Source organism: Gouania willdenowi, chromosome 12 (assembly GCF_900634775.1).
Source record: "Gouania willdenowi chromosome 12, fGouWil2.1, whole genome shotgun sequence".
In the NCBI taxonomy this organism is placed as follows: domain Eukaryota; kingdom Metazoa; phylum Chordata; class Actinopteri; order Blenniiformes; family Gobiesocidae; genus Gouania; species Gouania willdenowi.
Genome location: NC_041055.1, coordinates 28,820,264 through 28,841,454, shown reverse-complemented (window position 1 = coordinate 28,841,454; position 21,191 = coordinate 28,820,264). Strand labels below are relative to the sequence as shown.

The 21,191-nt window shown below is 34.3% G+C and overlaps 4 protein-coding genes and 4 non-coding genes across 9 annotated transcripts; 7 read left to right on the top strand and 1 right to left on the bottom strand.

The window, feature by feature from the left end:
• Positions 1-1,119: 1,119 nt before the first annotated feature.
• rpl7a (ribosomal protein L7a) lies at positions 1,120-3,951 on the top strand (the record flags this gene model as incomplete). The annotated part of the gene is made up of 7 exons (XM_028462267.1): positions 1,120-1,243; positions 1,445-1,594; positions 2,223-2,363; positions 3,121-3,200; positions 3,419-3,549; positions 3,651-3,720; positions 3,808-3,951. Coding segments are annotated over 7 exons (801 nt in total), but the record flags the coding sequence as incomplete, so codon positions are not given.
• On the top strand, positions 1,287-1,359 carry LOC114473863 (small nucleolar RNA SNORD24). The gene has a single exon (XR_003675312.1). It is a non-coding gene; the product is annotated as a small nucleolar RNA SNORD24 (small nucleolar RNA).
• Positions 2,066-2,137, top strand: LOC114473865 (small nucleolar RNA SNORD24). The gene has a single exon (XR_003675313.1). It is a non-coding gene; the product is annotated as a small nucleolar RNA SNORD24 (small nucleolar RNA).
• LOC114473862 (small nucleolar RNA SNORD36) lies at positions 2,979-3,049 on the top strand. Its single transcript, XR_003675311.1, has one exon. It is a non-coding gene; the product is annotated as a small nucleolar RNA SNORD36 (small nucleolar RNA).
• LOC114473861 (small nucleolar RNA SNORD36) lies at positions 3,257-3,331 on the top strand. The gene has a single exon (XR_003675310.1). It is a non-coding gene; the product is annotated as a small nucleolar RNA SNORD36 (small nucleolar RNA).
• Positions 3,952-4,713: 762 nt separating the features above from the next.
• Positions 4,714-7,669, bottom strand: surf1 (SURF1 cytochrome c oxidase assembly factor). Its single transcript, XM_028462373.1, has 9 exons — positions 7,507-7,669; positions 7,342-7,402; positions 6,699-6,826; positions 6,528-6,610; positions 5,457-5,648; positions 5,320-5,392; positions 5,091-5,253; positions 4,937-5,018; positions 4,714-4,855 (listed from the first exon to the last, which is right to left on the bottom strand). The coding sequence occupies exons 1-9, from the start codon at positions 7,567-7,569 to the stop codon at positions 4,789-4,791; spliced, it is 912 nt and encodes a 303-aa protein (XP_028318174.1). The 5' UTR covers positions 7,570-7,669; the 3' UTR covers positions 4,714-4,788.
• Positions 7,670-7,676: 7 nt separating this feature from the next.
• Positions 7,677-11,341, top strand: surf6 (surfeit 6). Of its 2 annotated transcripts, none has more exons than XM_028462372.1 (4): positions 7,677-7,898; positions 8,700-8,870; positions 8,960-9,036; positions 10,624-11,341. In XM_028462372.1, the coding sequence occupies exons 1-4, from the start codon at positions 7,808-7,810 to the stop codon at positions 11,314-11,316; spliced, it is 1,032 nt and encodes a 343-aa protein (XP_028318173.1). In that variant the 5' UTR covers positions 7,677-7,807; the 3' UTR covers positions 11,317-11,341. The 2 variants fall into 2 exon arrangements, with proteins under 2 accessions (XP_028318173.1, XP_028318172.1); XM_028462371.1 differs by having other exon boundaries at positions 8,957-9,036.
• A 1,242-nt stretch (positions 11,342-12,583) lies between these two features.
• kyat1 (kynurenine aminotransferase 1) lies at positions 12,584-20,621 on the top strand. Its single transcript, XM_028462370.1, has 13 exons — positions 12,584-12,800; positions 12,914-12,969; positions 14,224-14,371; positions 14,498-14,647; positions 14,763-14,849; positions 15,595-15,717; positions 15,833-15,953; positions 16,898-16,974; positions 17,055-17,144; positions 19,097-19,283; positions 19,367-19,443; positions 20,149-20,235; positions 20,337-20,621. Exons 1-13 carry the CDS (start codon positions 12,729-12,731, stop codon positions 20,403-20,405), a joined length of 1,344 nt encoding a protein of 447 aa, XP_028318171.1. The 5' UTR covers positions 12,584-12,728; the 3' UTR covers positions 20,406-20,621.
• The last annotated feature ends 570 nt before the right edge of the window (positions 20,622-21,191 follow it).

The window sequence follows — 21,191 nt, the reverse complement described above, 5'->3', positions numbered from 1 at the left end:
TGTCAATAAAGTTTCGTTTAAAAAACGCAAACCTCGCGGTATCTTTCCTACCCACAATCCTTTGCTCCTCCTTTTTGCCTGAACAGACATGGTGGGTACGCAGCTATTTCTACTCAGCCGAATTTCCTTTTCTTGTATCTACTTGCATCTGAGCCTCATGTCGTGGTATCGTTTTATTTGTAGTATCATTTGACTCTCCTGGTATTCTTAAACATTTCAATGCTAATATTGTGAGATGATTGTGTGTTAAGGTTGGTTTTAAATGAATGAATTGTGGTATAGCTGGTGCTAGCTTGGCTGAACTTGTTGGTAGCTAAAGCTAACTCATGTTCACGTTGGGTTTTAGGCAACGTGGACCAAAACTTTAGTCAAGTGTAGTGTAATTTGTGTAGCTAAAATATTTTAAGGCCAATTTTGTTCATTTGCACCCCGGTTACGCTAAGTTTGAGTTCAAAGTTTAAAGGAAGAGGCCTTGTTTCGTTCTCCGGTGATGCTGTTTAAGATCGTTAGCCGGCCTTAGCTTCACATATCGTTTGTAATGTGGCTTTTTTTTGTATGTTCGGACTGCAAAATCAGTAGCTCAGCAGCAGTGGTGTTAAGTATCAAAGCGAAAAACACTACACATGTTGGGTAGTTTTACTTAAATCTAACTCAATGATTGTTTTACACTAACTACAACTGAAATGATGTGAATACTGTTTTTTTTTTTTTTTTTTTTTTTTTTTAAAGAAAATGGTGTATTTTGACTTAATGTTTTCAAGATTGCTTTATTTGTGTTGTAATATTAAAAAGTGTTTTTTGGTGTTAGGATGTGTTTAGTGACGTATAGCCTGTTAAGCAGTTTAAAATGTTAATGTATCTTTCTATAATGTCTAATATTCTGTTATATGCGTGGTTTTCGGTGCATTAAACTATGAGCTTACCTATGTTTGATTTAGCTGGGATTTTATTGGTCCATTAAGTTTCTTTTCATCCCACTAAACCTAAGTTGGTCATAGTGAATACATTTAAATTTTAAGTATTTAAAGTCCATGGTTTTCACCTGTGCCTCTAAATATAGTAGTTTCCAGGCCTTATTTTTGCAGTAGTTTAATGTAATGTGTTTTTTCTATTTTTTAACAGCCTAAGGGAAAGAAGGCCAAGGGGAAGAAGGTGGCACCGGCCCCTTCTGTGGCCAAAAAGCATGAGGCCAAGAAAGTGGTCAACCCCCTGTTTGAGAAGAGGCCGAAGAACTTTGGCATCGGTGAGTCGAAGCACTTTGAAAAAAAAAAAACCTTTAAGTGTGGTGCAAATGATGTAAACGAATATTTGCTATCTTACTTCTGATGATGACAATTTCCCACCAAGATCGCTGATGCACACAAAGAGAGGAAGAACATTACTTTGCTTTTTTTTTTTTGCACCTTTTTCCTTTGACATAATTTTTATTATTTCCTCCACACAGGTCAGGACATTCAGCCCAAGCGTGATTTGACTCGCTTTGTGAAGTGGCCTCGTTACATCCGCCTGCAGAGGCAGCGTTCAATCCTCTATAAGCGTCTGAAGGTTCCTCCTTCAATTAACCAGTTCACCCAGGCCTTGGATCGCCAGACTGGTATGAAATAATGCAAAAAAAAAAATCAATTTATAAACGCCATTCGTTGGGGTCAATTGTAATTGATCATTAATCATTATGGCGTAAAAAAAACTTTCATAATCAACTTTGCCCACTACCAGTCAGTGAATCTTGAGAAATAATTGTACTTTTTTTAAATAATTGAAATCAAAATGTATACTGACAGTAAAAAGGTTCAGATGCCCACACCAAAAATATTAATACAAATATTTCCATTCATTAGGAAGCCTAACAAAGGGTTGGTCTATTTTACAGCTGGTTTAAGACATGGGTCTATTAAAGGGTTAGTAATTGTGATTATTTTTAATTGAATTTAAGTGATTCAAAATGTAATTACCTTTCAGGGGGGAAATGACCATTGTAATTGTAAAATATGCCATGATTATGATAAAGTTGTAATTGACCCCGACCATGGTGTGATCACTGGTCTGAGTTGTCGTCCTTATCGATTGCAAATGATGTGACATGTTTTTTTAATCTGATCAGTTATGCTGACTATTTCCCACCAAGATCACTGATGCATTTTATTGGAATTACAAATGAAGGATTTATCTCTGCACTCACAAATATGGAACCAACCATTTTAAAACATTGTTTTCCTCCTCAGCAACGCAACTGTTCAAACTAGCCCATAAATACAGGCCAGAGACAAAGCAGGAGAAGAAGCAGAGGCTGCTGGCCCGTGCTGAACAGAAGGCAGCTGGAAAGGGAGACACCCCCACTAAGAGGCCCCCAGTTCTCCGTGCAGGTACGAATATTAGATTTTATTGGTATATAGTCTGAAAATATGGTTTGACACTTTGAGCTTAAGGCTCATTAATTAATTGGTCACAATCATTACGTTAATGCAGTGGTTACCAACCTTTTCTGTCATGATCCCATTTTTATAATGGACATTTCTGGTTACACCAGACAATTTTTCTCTTAAAATAATTTTTGTTTGTTTTACATTGTTACAAATTCAATGAAGTCAGGGTTAATGCACAAAGCGATGAGATGTACCACCTCAGAAATTGTTTTATTTACATTTATATTTGAGGAAATGAACGTAGAAAATACAGTTTTGAGATTGTAGTTTTATTTAAAAAATAATTGAACTACTTTCAAAATAAAATTGTATTGAATAAATAAAAAAACCTTTATTTTACACACAACCTAAGAAGAATTAATAAATATTTGTAAAGATCTTGACCTTTGTCTTCGTCATAGTCTTGTATGTATGTCGCAAAGTAAAATTATATGATTTTAATCAGTATTTTTCAGACGTCCCTCATTTATATTCCAGGTGACCCTAATGTTGATAAACACTGCATTAATGATTATGTTGAATTTATTTAGTATTGATGTTCATACTTTGGCCATGATGCTGTGATGACCTGAATTTCTTCACCTGAACTTCTGTGATGGTTATTGAGCTTTTTAACCCTGAGCTTTGGCCAAAATATTAAAACGTATTCATGTTTTTTGGCAGAACAGTTAACAAACAATATATATTTTTCTTTCAGGTGTGAACACTGTCACCTCTCTGGTTGAGAGCAAGAAGGCCCAGTTGGTCATCATCGCCCACGATGTGGATCCCATCGAGGTGAGATCTGTTTACTGGCTCTGATTATATTAATGTATTTTTAGTTGAGTGGTCACTAGCAGTGATGTCTGAATTTCTTCACCTGAAACATTTGTGTTGATCAAACAACGAGCTTTTTAACCCTGAGCAGAGACCACAGGACACAACCCCTATATTCAATATATATGTATCATGTTAAACCTCTCAGATGTTACATTATTTGTGTTTTTTGTTCAAAGCTTGTCTTGTTCCTGCCGGCCCTGTGTCGTAAGATGGGCGTCCCCTACTGCATCGTCAAGGGAAAGGCAAGGATAGGCCGACTGGTGCACAGGAAAACATGCACGTCAGTTGCTTTCACGCAGATCAACCCGTAAGTGCAATTTCAACCGTATCTGTATTTTAGTCCACTTATTCGTTCTTGTTCCATTTGAGGAAAAGTGAATTTAAATTGTATTTTTAACCCCTTCCTAGTGAGGATAAGGGTGCACTCGCCAAGCTTGTGGAAGCTATCAAGACCAACTACAATGACAGATATGAGGAGGTGTGTTTTTTTTATTTTTCATTTTATTAATTTCAAATCTACACACTGAGCTTCGTTGACACCTCTGATTTTTTTTCTTTTCTTCAGATTCGCCGTCACTGGGGAGGTGGAATCATGGGCCCCAAATCCACAGCTCGCATCAGTAAACTGGAGAAGGCAAAGGCCAAGGAGCTGGCTACCAAGCTGGGTTAATATGTTTGGAGTAATAAAAAATGTATGTCCTAACTTTAAGACTTTGTCCTTTACTACTGGTTAAAATATTAAATTTACAGGTGGTTGATTTTTTTTTTTTTTTTTTAAAGGGAAAAAAGGCAATTCTGAGCTTGTTAAACATAAGATGTTACTTATTCTCATTTGGGTTTATAACCATGTAAATACAACCAAATCCAGTGACATATTATCCACTACTAATGCCAAATGTAAAAGCCACAAATGTACAAGATTAGGAATGGAATACTTGGCAGGATTCAACATCGATAAAAAACCATATCAAGTTTTTAAGGGTCGATGGAATCTTATTTGCGTCAAAAAGAAACTAGAAAAAAATTTATGAATTGGAAAAAACAATTGTGCGCTAAAAAATACGACTTAGCGTGAGAGCGTGGAGCATTTTAAAAACTGCAATACTGTTAGACGAGATGCCTTTGATTTCAGTTTCTGCTCTTGCATAAATTAAGAAATCCAAGTAACGCTAAAGTTCTTCTGTTGGTTAATTGCTGTGTTTTGGTTAAACTTCCCTCTGTAAAAGAACCGACCTCAAAAACTAACTAGCCAATGACGACACTCATAACAAACTCCACCCATTGACAAACAAAGTAAGGAAACGCAAGTATTAGGTTTTCTTTTAAGATGACTCTTGTGTTGACGTTGGTGGTCGTGCGTTTGGATAAAACAATGTTTTCAAACTTGTTTTTAAAATAAAACTGAATTTTTAAAGTAAAATTCTCTTGTATGAATCAAATTGTAACTTTCTTTCAAATGTTTGAACCAAAATTGACAGATCAGGTTTATTACATCCTTTTGAAACAAACAGCAGCACAAAGCATAATTGCACAAAAGTCTTGAAGATCATATTTTCATCTTTCTGATGAACTTGGCGTACCACATGTAGGACGTAGCTGCACACAGACCATACCTTTATTTAATAAAAAAAAAAAGAATTTAATAAACAGGAAATGATCTCACTTGCATTATGTTGAAAAAAAACTCCACCTACCACGTTACTATGTATTGCATGTGTTCATTCCTAAGTGTCACTCTAGTCTGTCCACCGATTGGTCCACCTGGAATGGTGCTTCCTGGAAGAAAAAAAATGATTAGATTACATTCACTGATGGTTAGATTAGTATATCCTTATTGTTTAAATTTACCGAAGTCTGCATCAATAAAGACAGGCTCCGCCCCTGTGATGCGAGACATTTCTTCCAAGTCCCTGAAATGCCAGCGGTTTCTTTCCACGTCGTTGTTTGGTACGAAGGGTTTACGGACCTCCGTCAACCTGACGACTCCCACCACCTCCACTTCCCCCTCCACCTGCAGAGGCAGCATTCATTATGTTTACATTCACAGGTCCTAAACTAAAACACTTCATTTACAAACCTGTCCTTTCATCCTGGTCTCTGGACGAATCTTCTGCTTTGGAACGTATCCTCGGTTCACGAGGATTGTAATGCTTCAGAAACAAAGACACCTCAGTACTGAATATTAAATATACTGTAAATAAAACACCACCTTACCCTAAATCACTGCAGTAAAATGGAGTGATGACGTTAGCGCCGGTTTCTCCACTAGAGGAAATTCTTCCGGCTTCTCTGGCTTCTTTCTCAGGGTCGACAGGCGAGCGAGGTAACACGTAGAGCTCCTTAGCGTGGTCGTAGTGTCCGCGTACTCTCACCCTCCGGTACTCCAGTGTGTTCAGCTCATGAGGACTGCGTTTAAAGAGAAAAAAGAAAGGAAACCGTCAAGTTAAAATGCTACAAAGGCATATTAGTGCCACATTAAAATAAGAAGAAATCTGGGCACTAGGATACGAAAGCCGTAATATTTCAATAATAAAATTGTAATTTTGTGAGAATTAAGTCGCATCTTAATAAAATTGTGATTTTATCAGATAAGTCACAATATTTCAAGAATAAAATTGTAATTTTGAGATTAAAGTTGTATCTTAATAAAATTATAATTTTATGAGATTATAGTCATAATATTTTGAGATTAAGATCATAATATTTAGAGAATGAAGTTGTAGTTTTATAAGAACAAAGTTGAAAAATTACAATTTTATGAGATTAAAGTCGTAAAAATTTAGAGAATAAAGTCGGAATATTTCGTAAATAAAGTCTAATTTAAAAAAAAACTCAAATTGGTATGGCGCTCAAAATATCACAATTTGAATCTAACAAAATCACGACTTTATCCTAATGAAATTACCACTTTATTCTCTAAATATGACTTCAACCTCGTAGTGCTCAGATTTATTTTAATTTTAATGTGGCCCTAATACGCAGTCGTAATTTGGAGATATTGTGTGAAAAAGCACAATGTGACAAATATCAAAACAAAACCTTGTTTTTATCTGAATAAAAGGAGGTTGTGTTAACAAACAGGCAAAGCAACAGATTGTCTCCCAAATACCTTCTATATTTTTAGATCAAGAGGTTCAATCAGCATAAATTATATTTCTGAGCACATTACTTAAAAAAAGCCTTATTTTTTACTTGAAATACTAAAGTCTCAGGGCATTTTCTGTTATTTCTACGTTAATTTAGTATTGTATTAAGATTGAGGCATTAGACTTATTATTTTCTCACTCTGAAGGCAGAGGAATAGGTTCTGCAGTCGTGAGTCGTGTCAGATCATCAATTAGTCCCATTTTCCACTGACGCCTTTTCACCTTCAACAAAAAAATAAATGCAATTAGTGTTTTCAGCACAACGAGTGCAGCAAATAAAGTGTGTTGAATAGCTGGCATTAGGTTTTACCTGCCATGTTCCAAGGCCGAATGTGGTGGCAGGGATGAGGAGCAGAAACCATTTGAGGAAAGAATCGTCAAGTTTGTCTGCTTTGTTTACAGTGGAGCAGGAACGCCCTCCAAAAGGGACGAGTCTGCCTAAAAATGTCCAGTGAAAGGAAACAGCAAAGGGTTAAAAGGTACAGTTGACCCCAGAATACAAAAATTAAAAATAAATTAATAAATGTAGTTTTTATTTGCGGAGTTGACCATTATAATCTTTGATAGTGCATGATAGGATCATGCGTTTGTTCTCGAGTGATTTAATTAATTATTAAAGACAATATTAAAAGTAAAAAGGTCAGCACTTAAATCAATGACAATTAGTATTTATTTCAAGCACACTTTATGCAATATTCCAGGAAATTTTTTTTTTTAAATAATAAGTTTTGGTTCCATTTATTCAGACAACATTTTTAACAAGTAAATTTTCTGAAAACAATTGTCTGAATAAATTAAACCTTAACATAACACTTTATTCAGCTTGAATGATATTAGAAAAATTACTGGCATCACTTGCAATTTAATTAGAGCTCTTATTACATAAAAAAAATATAATGACGCTACAGAACAAAACATTACATTAGTGGTCACATTTTGCATGCTTTTCATACCTCCTGTATATTTGGTAACTGTGGACAGGATAAAAGTCCTCTTGGTGTAAATGACATGCGTCTGAAAGCACAAAAACAAACTAAAGTCGCATTTTGGACGGGCAAAAAATGACATTCACACAATTAAATGGATAAATAGACGAATAAAAAAGACTAAAACCTTACCTTTTCTTTTAATGATGGCAGAAGTCTGTTGTAAAAGATCAATATTGACCTCATAGAAGCCATCGTCTCCAGTAAATAATATTTTCAGCCCAAACCGAGGCTACATAACTGTCAGGTTTGCATAGAGGGGGACCTGTTTCACTGTTACACCGACTTCCGGTTTTGTCGTCGCTCCGCCCACTTCATATTTTTACACACGTGTGTTCAGGAATAATGTCTCCTCGCTAATTTCCAGCCTGTTTTCTGTCTCTGTGAGTGATTTAGTTTATATATTTAATAAAAACCCAGTGTTTCTGTAAACATGGACCTGACGTCGAAAGACAACTACATGCAAAAACTAGCAAGTAAACTCAACTTTCAACGAGACAAGGAGCCAAAGAGAAGGCCGTTTGGTAAGTTTACATTACATTTCCATTAATTTCACGAGATTTCTTGCCTAATAACATTTGTTTTTACATATAGCGGCCTTTGGAGAGCTTTTATAATATCAAAATATGTCGTTAAACGTGGTGTAATAGCACAAGTTACCCAAAGGAGTCGATACCTCATTTAGAAAGACATTTAAGCAATTTATTTACGTTTATTGATGATTTTAGCTGCTATTAAAACTAGTTTGTCCCTTTTCAATTCATTTATATTATACAAATATTATAAATGATTGCGTTGGTATTGCATTTTATTTAATAGTTTATGTCAAGTGTTTGTCATCATCAGATTTTATGTTTTTAATTTCCACTGGTCTGATTTAGAATTATTAAATGTTTGCATCCCGAACAAAGATCAAATGTCATTGAAATACTGCTACGTAAATAATTTGAGAAATGTGTCCATAATGAATAGTGTGTCTTAGAAATAAATGTTTTTATGAGGCAATGTTTTTATATATATATATATATATATTTTTTTTGTGTATGTTCTTAGTGAAAAACTAAAACAATAAATGATTATAAGACACAGAGGCTTAAATGGCCTCATGTAAAGGATTTTCAATAATTGAGTGTGGTGAAATAACCCAAAACAAAATGGAAGAAGTCGCATGAAGAAAAAATGTTTTATATCCGAAGAAAGAGTAATCTTTATACTATAAATTAAGTGTGTGTAATGTCCTGAACATTTGATGAAGTGACATTAAATGACCCATAAAAGATCCATTGGTTGGTATTACTTGAGTGTTTTTTTTTTTTTGTCTGTAGTTCATTTCAAAGGTAAAAGTGATGCAGGTCCTCCAAAGAAGAGAAAAACAAAGAAGAAGAACCACATTCAAAACAACAATGGAAACTCTGTGATGCAGCAGAAGCCTTCAGCCACTAAACAGACGGTAGCAGCCACAGCTAAACCAGAGGCTCAAGCACAGAAACCTCAAGGTACTGAAAGATTATCATGGATTAAAAATACTCAAATAATTAAAACACGATTACCTAAGCTAATTTACTTTTTTTTTCTACTTTAGCAGGAAGTGTTTCTAACTTCTCCACAGTGAATGTTCTACGCAAGAGGCTCCATGAAAAGATTGAAGAGTCAAGAGGGCAGGTTTGTACTTTTTTTTTTTTTTAATACTTTATTGCAATAATAAACAAAAAAATCATTGAAACAGACGACGGTCATCGAATGTACACTGCATTTAAAAAATAAATAAATAACTCAATAAGTCAAGAAACAAATAAAACAGAACGAAACAAAAAATAAATGAAACATTTTTTTTTAAAGGGGAAAGCAGAAGTTTACAAGAAATACATAATAGGAAATAAAAAGACTAAGTGTGTTTTTGTCACACGTCTTTTGGTGCAGTATGTAATTGTGTAGTCTACTTAGTTTATTTTCAGAGTAAATTTTATTCATTTTTTGCACGTTATCTCTAATTTATGATGTTATTTTTTTCATCATCTAAAGCACGTGTCAAACTGAAGGCCCGGGGGCCAAATCCGGCCCTTTTGACCATCTAATTCGGCTCGTAGGAGAAATTAAAAATGGCAGAATTACAAAAATTATTTTATCCCCTCAAGATACACATGGATACAAAATCACACATTTCTCTTCCTTATGACATGATGGCAATCATTTTTTATTTCACAATATTGTAATTTTTTTAATAACTATTGTTCATTATATCAAGGAACTGTTAGTGAATATAAGTTTAAGGTCGCTCAATGGTTAGATATTGTCAGTCTCATGTACCTTATATGTAATTTATACCTGAAAGTATAAACTAGGGCACATTAACCCTCTGGAGTCCAGGGTATAACTAACAGTTTTTCACTACGTTTATATTTCACCATAAAAACTGTTTATTTTGCCATGTTTGGTATCGTTCTTTTCAGCACAACTTCGTCTGTTTGAATTTATAGTTATTTGTTCATTTTGACATATTGTATAAACCCAATGGACTTAAAATCACACAAACACCAAATCTGAGTAGAAAAAAGTGGGTATTTTTACTGTGAAAACAACGTTTGTTTAACAAACCGATTTGATGAATGGGAATGCAAATATACAGTGTAATTGTCAAAAACATTTATACAAGTTCACAAAAAAAACGTCATGAGTTGCCATTGAATTTCTGATTAGTTGATGTTGTTTATTTTCCACCAATAGAAAACAGGTGTATTTTTTTTGCTTGCAAACACTTTCGTTTTGCGAGAAAAGGAAGAACGGCCCGTCTTTACTGTTCGCTTCTGCACCAAACGTGACAAAAATAGCCAGGAATAGTGCAGCGTTTTTAATCTATCATATTTATTGTTCTACTTTTTAATTTCTCTATTTCTTATTTAAAAACTGGTGTATCGTTTTTAGTCCTCACTTTCAATACAAGTTTAAATGGATTCTGTGAGGCTGTATCTGTCCGCTGGGTTGTCTTAAATTGGTCATGTGATCAGGACGTGCCAGCGTGTCCCTCGACTCTAAGGGTTAATGTTGAAATTGCTCTTTTTCCTGCTAAAATCTGTGGCCCACTTCAGATCAAACTGGTCTGTATGTGGCCCCTGAACTAAGATGAGTTTGACACCCCTCGATTAAAGTTTGCTCTGTTGGGTTTTAAGCGACTGAAAGAGTGGAAATAATAAAACTGGACGAGAAAGCACTGCATGCTTTTTATTAAATTAATCTTTGCACTTTTCTCAGGGAACCCCAAAGAATCCGTCGTCAGAGGAAGTCCAGGCAAAACGAGCCAAACGAAAACTGGAGCGAGAACGCAAGAAGAGGAAGAGGAAAGAGTTTCTGATGAAAAAACTGGCCGAACAAAGCGGTGAAGAGATCAAAGCAGAACCAGAGCCAGAAACCAACGTTAACGCCCCGAAATCCAATAAAAGAGACGAGACCGCTATCATCTTCAACAAGGTGGAGATGGTTGAAGACCGATTCGTGGACAAAATGTTGAGCAAACAGACGAAAAAACAGAGAATCAAGGGCCAGATAACGCCTCTGACGGGGAAGAATTACAAACAGCTGCTGAGCAGGGTGGAGGCTCGCAAGGCAAAGGTGGAGCAGCTGCGGGAAAAGGATGAAGAAAAGGCTCTGGAGCTGGAGAAGAAGATCAAATGGACCAACGTGCTCTACAAAGCCGAGGGTCTGAAGATCAAAGACAACGGGGACATGCTGAGAACCTCCTTAAAGAACAAGGAGAAGAGGCGGAGTCAGAGGAAGAAGCAGTGGAACCAGCGCAGCGAGAGCACCGTGGAGAAGATGCAGCATCGACAGGACAAGAGGAAGAGAAACCTGAAGAAACGGCAGCAGAAAAAGGTGGAAAAGAAGAAGAACAAGGCTCGGAAGAAGGGCCGAGTGCTGCCAGAGGACTTAAAGAAAGCTGCTGTGTGATTACATTAAATTTAACTTCATAGTTTCCTCTGTTTATTTATTAAAAAAAACAGTGTTTTTACTTTTTCACATGTTTAGCTTTCCTTTAATCTGATTTAAATATGTGATGTGGTCGCTCATAACAACACATAAGAAAAGGTCAATATGTAAAGTAAAATTTACAATTATTTATTTTCTTTAAGAAATTGAACCATTTTAATTGTGAACTACTTATTCCTGAGCTGTAGTTGGTTTATTGATTGAAAGCCAATCCTACCAAAATGTATACAACTAAAAAATAATTAATTATATTTTAGGAATCATTGAATGACAGTATAACTGAACTATACATTATTCATGCAATAACTAATATTTCCACAGAATGACAAGCAAATTTTTTTGTTTTTTTTATCATTCATTATTAGCAGAAAATAACTCGCAAATTTTCGGGACAGATTTTTTTAGTTAATTGTTAATTTTTCAGTTGGGTTACAGGCATTTATTTGTTACATTTTATATATTTAGATATAAATTGAAGCAATATTTATTTGTTTGAGTTGATCATTTCATAACCTATTTTTGTTCTATGATTTCAACCTCTTCAGTCCTATGTGTGACCATGTGGTGTCGCTGTTTGTCAAATCTATAGAAATATACAGAATATTAACTACAGTAAACATTTAGCTATAGCTATGGTTAAGGCAGCACACATGGCGGTTAAAGGGAAAGTGTTATTCATTGTCAGATATGGGAAACCTCAAAGTAAATGCACAAAATGAAAAAATTTAAATTACAGAAAAATAAAAATGTCAAAATGACTCCATAAAACATACAAAATTACAGAAAACGCAAAATCTATTCACCAAAATGACCGAAAAATGCTAATTAACCTTTAGATTAAGATTTAACATTACAGTTATACGAGAGGAAAAAAAACATTGCTGTAAATCTGGTCAAAGGTAATGTAAAAAAAAAAATTACGTTTTTAAAATGTGGGTTGTGGCTAAATGTTGCAACAAAAAATGCTATTTATTTTAGCATGTGTAACTTTACAATAGAAGACATGGAAACATTTAACACAAGGAAAATTAAAAGCTCTATGTAATGCAAAGACGAGTTTTCAGAAACATTACATGGAATTAAAAAAAAATTTATTTTTTTTTAAAATAGTGTAATTCATTAAATGTTTATACATTAATTAATTTTTTTAAAAAAAAATTACTCGTTCATTTGCGCTTAGTTGTGCTGAATCTGCTGCTCGGAACGCTCTTACAGGAAGTGGCGGTGTTGTTTCCAACCGCTAAAAAAAGACGCAGAAGAAGAAGTATTAAACACGAAGGAGTCTAATGTAAAGCTTATTTAAAACTCTGTCAAACAATTCCTTCATGTTTGTCACTGTTGTATGAAGCTGCTGGACAATGAATCCTCCATAGATGGGAATATTAAATCATTTGGCTGCTCAACTTGCTTTAATTCGCAAAATTTCAATCAGAAATCACCAAACGGTGAGTTCATAAATTTGTACGGTAATCTTTTTTTTTTTTTTTTTTTTTAAATAACCAAACACAATGTGATAACAAAACTCAAATACTGTCATTAACTGTTGATATTTTTATAGACAATGTCTCGACGAATTCATGCGCGCAGGACGGAGGGTGTTGATAAAAACGTTTGGTAAGTTAATAAATTCTGTAAATAGTTTTGTGAATAATTGCATTCACTATGACAACACTGTGACAAATGGTAAATAGTTGTGTTTAATACATGCACATTAAAAAAAATAAAATAAATTTGGAACCTATACCAAGAATTTGATTTGAAAGAGAATTGCTTGTCACGAGGGTGGGTGTAACCTTGGTGTGATCACGTGATTGGTGGATCATTTTGGTCAAAGTACAACTGAAACCTAGGATGTGAAAGTGTTGTTGCTGTAGGTCTACAATCACTGCTGCATATGGAGCACATAATGGTTATGTAATAAACAGGACACAATAAAGACATGATTTTTTTAAATTATTTTTTACACATTTAATTGTGATGGTTTATTTATTTATTTATTTTTTTTCATTTTTTTTTTTATAGAAAAGTTGTTGTTTCATTTAATGCAAACACAATTTAATGCATTTAACTAAACAATATAAATGTCCAGAAATGTAAATATATTGTGAGATGTTGAGAAAATTAGATTAATAAATTCTCCTTTCTGACTATAAATTCAACTGTATATGATTTGCAAACAATTGTAACCATAAAATTGAGTTATTTTGCTCAGTTTACTTCTTTTAAATTAGATCGATTTTTTATTTTTTATTTTTTTTTTTCGGAAGGTTAAAGTGTATGGGCAGCCTAATTTATTTGCAAAATCGCAATGATATGTGCATTCTCGATTTGATCTGGATTAATCTTAGTATGGTAATTGAAGAAAATATAATTAATTATGATACAGTAGGTCCAAATGTATGAATAGCTTAATTGCTTCAAAAAAATCACGATCGTGTAATCTGGTTTTGATTGGAATGAAACTCTGTGGGTTAAATTGAGGAACCAACCTAAAATACCGAGTGAAATTTCCTAAAGATAGGTTAATTACAAACGTTGATATTAATTTTTTTAATTTTGCCAATGATGAGAGGGATTTTTTGTTTTTCCAAACTGATCCAGAATCAGTTAATGGATCAGGATCCCCTTCAAAATGTAATGGCATTTTCAATGGAATAATGTATATATTTGAGTACATTTTTTTATCAAAATCCTTTTTGCACTTTTGACAAAATCCTGCTAACAGACAGTCAATCAAACAAACTAATAAACACCGGTGTAACCATGTTGGTGGATGTAATAATAGTTGAACATTTCCGTTCTCAGGAAGCCATAAGAATTGAAAGCTGATTGATATCTGATTGATGTCTGATTGATATCTATGTGCAGGGTGGAATTCACTCAGCTCGCAGCTGAATACAAAGCAGTGAATCTGGGGCAGGGATTTCCAGACTTCTCCCCTCCTCAGTTTATCACGGAGGCTTTCTGTAAAGCCGTCAGTGGAGGACCCCCGATGCACCAGTATACACGAGCTTTTGTAAGTGCAAACACACACACACACACACACACACACAAAACGCCACCTTTTTCATGCCCTAGAAATACGTTATAAATGCACACTGCACAGTTATTGAAAGACCATTCTTGTGTGTTTTTACCTCAGGGTCATCCTGCTCTGGTTCAAAGTTTAGCTAAATTCTTCAGCAGGATTGTGGGACACGACATTGATCCGTTTGAAGACATCCTGGTGACAGTGGGAGCGTACCAGGCTCTGTTCTGTGCTTTCCAGGCACTGATTGATGAAGGCGATGAGGTACGAATATTAAGAATAGGGAGCATTAATAACTTGTTAAAACTATGACATCAAACTGAAAAATGAAGGTGAAAATAATTGTTGAATGGTCGTAATGAGAGCTTGTTTTTTCCAGGTGATTATTGTGGAACCGTTCTTTGACTGCTACCAGCCGATGGTGGTGATGGCTGGAGGAAAGGCTGTGTATGTTCCTCTCAGACCAGTGAGTGTTTCAGCTTTAAAAGCAGTGATATGGAGCTAGATTTGAGTCTTTATTATTCAATAAAATTAAAAAAAAATTCAATCCAAAAAAAAGTTTATATCAATCAAAAATGAATATTTTCAATCAAGGAAAAAAAACACTTTTTTTCTTTGATTGAAAAAGTTGTTTTATATTGAAGTCATCATTTTTGTATTTAGGCCATATTATGGGTTATGGGGTAGTACATTTGTGTCTTTATTATTCAATCAAAAAATAAAGCAATTAAAATAAAAATATATTTCAATAAATGCATGATTTAAATGTTTTATTTTTTTGATGTGTGCTACACATAATATGGCCCAAATACAAAAAAAGATGACTTCAATCAAAGAAAAGAAGTGTTCAAATGCAATTATTTATTAAATTTTTTTTTTTTTTAATTCAAAATAAACATTTCAATAAAAAAAAAAAAAATTGCATTCAAACACTTTTTTTTGATAGAATTTGTTTTTTCATTGGAAACACATTTTTTTATTTAAATGCAAATGCACTTACTTGGGTCTCAATTTTCTTTTTGCACTTCAACACTTTTTTTCTTTGATTGAAAGATTTATTTTTGATTGAAGGTATTTTTTTTATTGAAGTGATATTTTTTGTGAATTGAATAATAAAGACACATGTTTGAGCATTTCTGAAGTTTTTTTTAAAATAACTGAGCCGTCCTATAATCATTTAAATCCCCTCATTCCTCATTGCTTTTCCACAGAAGGAGGGCACGGCTGTACTTTCAAGTGGAGATTGGGTTCTTTCTGCTGAGGAGCTGGCGAGTAAAATCACTCCCCACACCAAAGCCATAGTTATCAACACTCCCAACAATCCACTGGGGAAGGTACACGTTGGAATCCATCTCCTCATATTCTACACAATAATTAACCAAATATTTCCTCTTAATTCATCTCTGATTAAAGGCAGAATTTGACTGACTTTTGTCTTTTTTTTTACAGGTTTACAAGAGGGAGGAGCTTCAGATGATCGCTGATCTGTGCATCAAACACGACCTGCTGTGTTTCAGTGACGAGGTTTACGAGTGGCTCACGTACGATGGAGCAAAACATGTAAAGATAGGTACGATGTTCACCTCATAGGGCCCTATTAAATCTATTTTGTTTTTTCACATTCATTTTTTTTCCCTCAAATTCCATGTTTTCCACATTCATTTTTTCACAAATGTTAGTTTTTAACTGAAATAAGAAATGATAAAGAAGAAAACCATAATTTAACAACAATGTATCTCAAAATTAATTTAAAAAAAATGTGTAAGCTCCAATTTAAAAGTTGATATAAGTTGTCCTGACATGTTTTATTTTGACTGCTCCTTTTTAACTATTTATAACAGAACGTTATTGCCCCATGTAGCCCTTTGCTCATGATATACATTATTTATTTGTGTCTGTAGGCTCGTTTTAAACTCTTTTCTGTATCTCGTCCAACATTAACCTTGAATTTAGGCCTTTTTTATTCATTCATTTCTGATGTTTTGTTCATTTCAGAATTCTTGAACTTCAACTTTTGGTGTATTTTAAAGAGTTGTGCCACTAATTGTTATTGACGGATGAGAAAAACAATCTGCGTGCACCTCAGTTTGCAAACCACTGATTTATAATATGTCATATATAGATGTATGAGAGCAGCATTTATGCCATTCTCCCCGTAGGAATAAATGGTTTACTGAATCTGAGCATGTTTATTGATTAGGTTTTGATCAATTTAATTTAGATGAACCTAATTTAAATTATCCTGATGACATCATTCCATACCGTAATGATTAGACACAAAGACAAAGACAAAAGGATGCGTCAGTTGTTTCACCACTAGTGGTCTGAATATTAAACAGTATTAGAAGCCATTAAGTTATTGTTAACCTACGATTCTGTGGATTCTGTTTTTATTGGTCGAATCCGCAATTCCGTTAACGTGTAAATCATTATAAGGCTGAAAGTAAACCAAACAGAGCAGTATTGACTGTGTTGGTAACCATACGTGTTGTTATTGTTGTTGTTGTGTAACAGCCAGCCTTCCTGGCATGTGGGAAAGAACCGTCACCATCGGCAGCGGCGGGAAAACGTTCAGCGCCACAGGATGGAAGGTGAAACAAAGTCAGGATGGATTTTTTTTCTATTTATCTGTAAATTGTGACAGGTTTTTCTACAAATGGTTGTACCGTAGGTGGGCTGGGCCATGGGCTCTGGACACATCCTGAAATACATGAAAACCATTCATCAGAATTCAATCTACCACTGTGCAACAGCAGCTCAGGTGATCCCGTCGTTCTTCTGACGTTTTTGTCACATGACCTCTGCCAACGCCAAATAAATGTCAATAGTCTGAGTGAAGGAGGGCGTCGGCCAATCGGCTGGTTACGCCTTCACACCTGGGCCCGGTTTTTCAAAAGTAATCATCAGCTCGGATTCTGGATCAAAACTTGAAATTAGGTTTTTCAAAAGAAATAAACTGATTATGTAATCGGATTAGATCATGTACTCCAATCTTGGTTTTGATTCAGATCATATCTTTAAGTTTAGGTTTTTCTGAACTTTTTAGTAGGATTGGGATGGCCTTAATCCCAAAAAATCTGGATTAAACTGTTCCCATCATATGGGTGGATTCAGAGTGGATTTCTGGTCCAAAATGTAAAAAAGTGTATTAAATAACACTATAATTGGATCATGCAGAACAGCTGACAAGATATTCACTTAAATGATTAGGTTTTAACTTGATTTGTTCATCCATCAGGTTACAGCAGAGGTGGGCTAGTTTTATCACAGTGGGGGCCGCAAAAATGTGTCTGTTTGATCGAAGGGCCACATTATCAACATTCATGTCAGCATTCAGAAAACTGACCAATCTGAGCATTGATACAGGAAACAACATTTTTTATAGTCATTTTGTGTGTTTTTCTGTCGTTCTGTGTATTTTGTGCATTTCTGTTGTCTTTTTGTGTATTTTCCCTGTAAAATGTGTCATTTTGTGCATTTCTGTTGTTGTTTTGCTAGTGTGTTAGTACTGTAAGTTTACCGAGTCAGTTATTGTGGTTTTTCTTGTTTTTGTGTACTTTTGTTGTAATTTTGTATGGTTTTTGAGTCATTTTCTGTATTTTTGTTGTCGTTTTCTGTTTTTTGGAGTCATTTTGCGTATTACTGTTGTTGTTTTGTTCATTTTTGAAGTAGTCTTTTCATGTATTTTCCTGGAATGTTGTAATTCTTTGTATTTTGTAATGTATTCTGCTTTTGTTTTGCGTATTTATCTGTCATTTTAAATATTTACTTTGGGTGCCGCATGTGGACCCCGTCTGGGTTCCAGTGATTAGGTGGGATATAACATATTAGGCCTACGGCAAAGTAGACAAAGTTTGGCTTTGTAAAATAATCCCCCAAACATCTGTCATTGTTGACCACAAATAATATATTTAAATCTTTCACTAAGAAGTTAGATATAAGTTTTATTGTCATTGTACAATATATACAAGGAAATTAAGGTGCTCTCCAAGAATGAGGAATGTCATATCAAACACACTTATATAAAATATTGAATAAAGAAATTATATTATACTGAGCACACAAGATACATTAACACGATAACAACAATATAAACTCTCAGTTGTCACAATCAAAAATATTGTTTTTAGATAATTTTTTAGTGATGGACGCAATGATAAAACAGGATAATAAAGAAATGGCATCACCGGTTTTTAAAATCCAAAACAAATCCAAATCAGAAATAATAAGAAATAAGTATTGATCCAATCTGATGTTTCTTTGAAAAACCGGATCAAAAGTAAAAATGGATGACGTCATATGTGTCAAACTCAAATCTGACCCTTCAGAGCTTCCGATTCGGATAAATTACAAACTAATTCACTTTGAAAGAACTCAAAATCTTTCCAGAATCCTGCAATTTTTCTCAAATTATTTCACAAAATTCTAATTAAATAAAATTTGGTCAAAAATTGTCACTTATTGCTTAGATATTGTTGATGCTTTATGTCTAATTTGTAACTGGAAATGCAAACTTGGGCACATTAATGTTGAAATTGTTTGTTTTCCCACCTAAAACCTGTGGCCCACATGTGATCAAACTGATCCGTATTTGTCCCTTTAAGGAAAATGAGTTTGACAGCCCTGGATTACGTGATCTTGGATAGCAAAAAAAAAGATTACCACTACATTACAATAAATTTTAGTTTTGGGCTCTGATGTTTCCAACACCAGGAAGCAGTGGCTCAGGGATTCGAGCGTGAGCACGAGCTGTTCGGGACCCCCCAGAGTTACTTCCAGCAGCTGCCAGCGATGCTTCACCACAGGAGGGAGAAACTGGCCTCCAGCCTGAAGGGTGTGGGTTTACAGCCCATAATGCCAGAGGGAGGTTACTTTATGATCACTGATATCTCCTCCATCGGTGAGTGCAGGAAAGGAAAGGAAATCCCATTTAATTTACAAACCTAATAACTCAACCTTTCCTTTTTTTTTAATTTCTTTTAGCTGTGGATTTTAAAGATTCCGACACCAAAGATGAGAACTACGACTTTAGATTTGTTAAATGGCTCATTAAAGAAAAGGTAAAGATATCAGCATGATTGTTTGTTTTGTACCACATTAAAATACAAATAAATCGGACCACTACGAGATTAAAATCGTAATATTTTGAGATTTAAATCATAATTTTATGAGAATAAAGCCATATCTTAAAAAAAAAAACTCCTAAAGGTATAGCGCTCAGAATTCCCTGTTGAAGTGAACGCAACTAACATCATAACCGTGAAGTCGACCACTTCCTGCCAGTTCCTCCTCCACAATAAAAGAGGCTATTTGCTCCAAATCAGTCGGGTTCTTTGGTTGGAACAAATGCAAGCGTCAATTTCATTCTCATAAAATTCCGACTTTATTCTCCAAATATTACAACTTTAATCCTGAAATATTATGACATTAATCTCATAAAATTACAATTTTATTCTTGAAATACTGCCACTTTAATCCTGAAATATTATGACATTAATCTAATAGAATTACGATTTTATTCTTGAAATTTTACGACTTTAATCCTGAAATGTCATGACAATAATCTTGAAATATTATTAATTTATTCTCAAAATATTACTACTTCAGTCTTGAAATATTCTAACATGAATCTCATAAAATTCCGATTTTATTCAAATATAACTGTATTCTCATAAAATGACAACTTTAATCTGGTAGTGCCCAGATATGTATTGTTATATGTGTATTTATTGCTTCATTGTGTGATTTCTCTTTTATTTCCACAGGGTTTAGCAACGATCCCCGTGTCTGCGTTCTACAGTCCTGAGCACAGTAAAGAGTTTGATAAATACATCCGCTTCTGCTTCGTTAAGGTAAAACTCACCTAACTGACATGAATGAAACACACATTTTATTTCCCATTCTGGACACTAAGATTCTTTTATTTTTTATTGTTATGGTTAACGTCTAACAGGAGAACTCGACACTGGATGCAGCAGAGGAGATTTTGAAAAAATGGAGCCAGAACGAGTCGAGTCACTGACGTGAAGATTAATCGGTCCAGTTAGATTTGACTGGGGCTGATAACAATAATAATTAAGTATTATTTAGCTGGGTATTAATGTTTTATGGCTGTCTTGGTGTATTGCACCCCCCAAAAGAACAAAATGTGAGTTATTTAAAGCTGTAGTGCACTTTTAAGGAAGTTGTCTGAAAGCACATTTCAATGTAAGCTGTTTAATAAAGATTTTAAGTGAAACACTTGTAATGTTGTGATTGACTTTAATGCATCAGGATGAAAATTGTTTTTTTTTTCAACAGGATCAAACATAATTTACTTTTTGGAAATATTAAACTGTTATTTTTTTTGTCTTCCATTCCACTTTGTCTCAATCCAACTAGCGTACAGGCACAGTATTTACTTGGGGAAAATTTGGGCAAAAAATAAAATTAAAAAAAGGACAAAAATGTTAATTTTGGAACACAGAACAACTGAGGAATTATTGTAGTTTCAAATCAGACTGAATTTACAGCACCTTTTTAAAAAGTAAAAAAAAAGGCCCTGAAGTGAAAATAAAATAATTTTAAAAATAAAGTATTTGAAGGAAACAGGAAAAATGTTCGAAAGGTTTATGGGAATGCATACTGTCCTTCATGTGCTTCTGATATTGTTCTCTTAGGTAATGTCTCTCTTTGGTACACATATTTGCATACTAATTTAATACATTTTATTGTAATGTTAAGTGACAAAAGCAACAACAACAAAAAACGTATTGCTGCATATTTTTGCTAATTTAAGATAAAGAAAAACAAACGAGACAAATATTGC

What these genes read in the sequence shown, in the direction of transcription:
- surf1 (XM_028462373.1), bottom strand. Translation starts at nt 7,569, where the DNA reads ATGGCTTCTATGAGGTCAATATTGATCTTTTACAACAGACTTCTGCCA. An exon ending in TCGGCCTTGGAACATGGCAG is followed by an intron (nt 6,611 to 6,698) that starts GTAAAACCTAAT and finishes TTTTTGTTGAAG; the next exon opens with GTGAAAAGGCGTCAGTGGAA. An exon ending in AGACCAGGATGAAAGGACAG is followed by an intron (nt 5,254 to 5,319) that starts GTTTGTAAATGA and finishes CTGCCTCTGCAG; the next exon opens with GTGGAGGGGGAAGTGGAGGT.
- surf6 (XM_028462371.1), top strand. Translation starts at nt 7,808, where the DNA reads ATGGACCTGACGTCGAAAGACAACTACATGCAAAAACTAGCAAGTAAA. An exon ending in GCCAAAGAGAAGGCCGTTTG is followed by an intron (nt 7,899 to 8,699) that starts GTAAGTTTACAT and finishes TTTTGTCTGTAG; the next exon opens with TTCATTTCAAAGGTAAAAGT. An exon ending in TCAAGCACAGAAACCTCAAG is followed by an intron (nt 8,871 to 8,956) that starts GTACTGAAAGAT and finishes TTTCTACTTTAG; the next exon opens with CAGGAAGTGTTTCTAACTTC.
- kyat1 (XM_028462370.1), top strand. Translation starts at nt 12,729, where the DNA reads ATGGGAATATTAAATCATTTGGCTGCTCAACTTGCTTTAATTCGCAAA. An exon ending in TGATTGATGAAGGCGATGAG is followed by an intron (nt 14,648 to 14,762) that starts GTACGAATATTA and finishes TGTTTTTTCCAG; the next exon opens with GTGATTATTGTGGAACCGTT. An exon ending in CACTGATATCTCCTCCATCG is followed by an intron (nt 19,284 to 19,366) that starts GTGAGTGCAGGA and finishes AATTTCTTTTAG; the next exon opens with CTGTGGATTTTAAAGATTCC.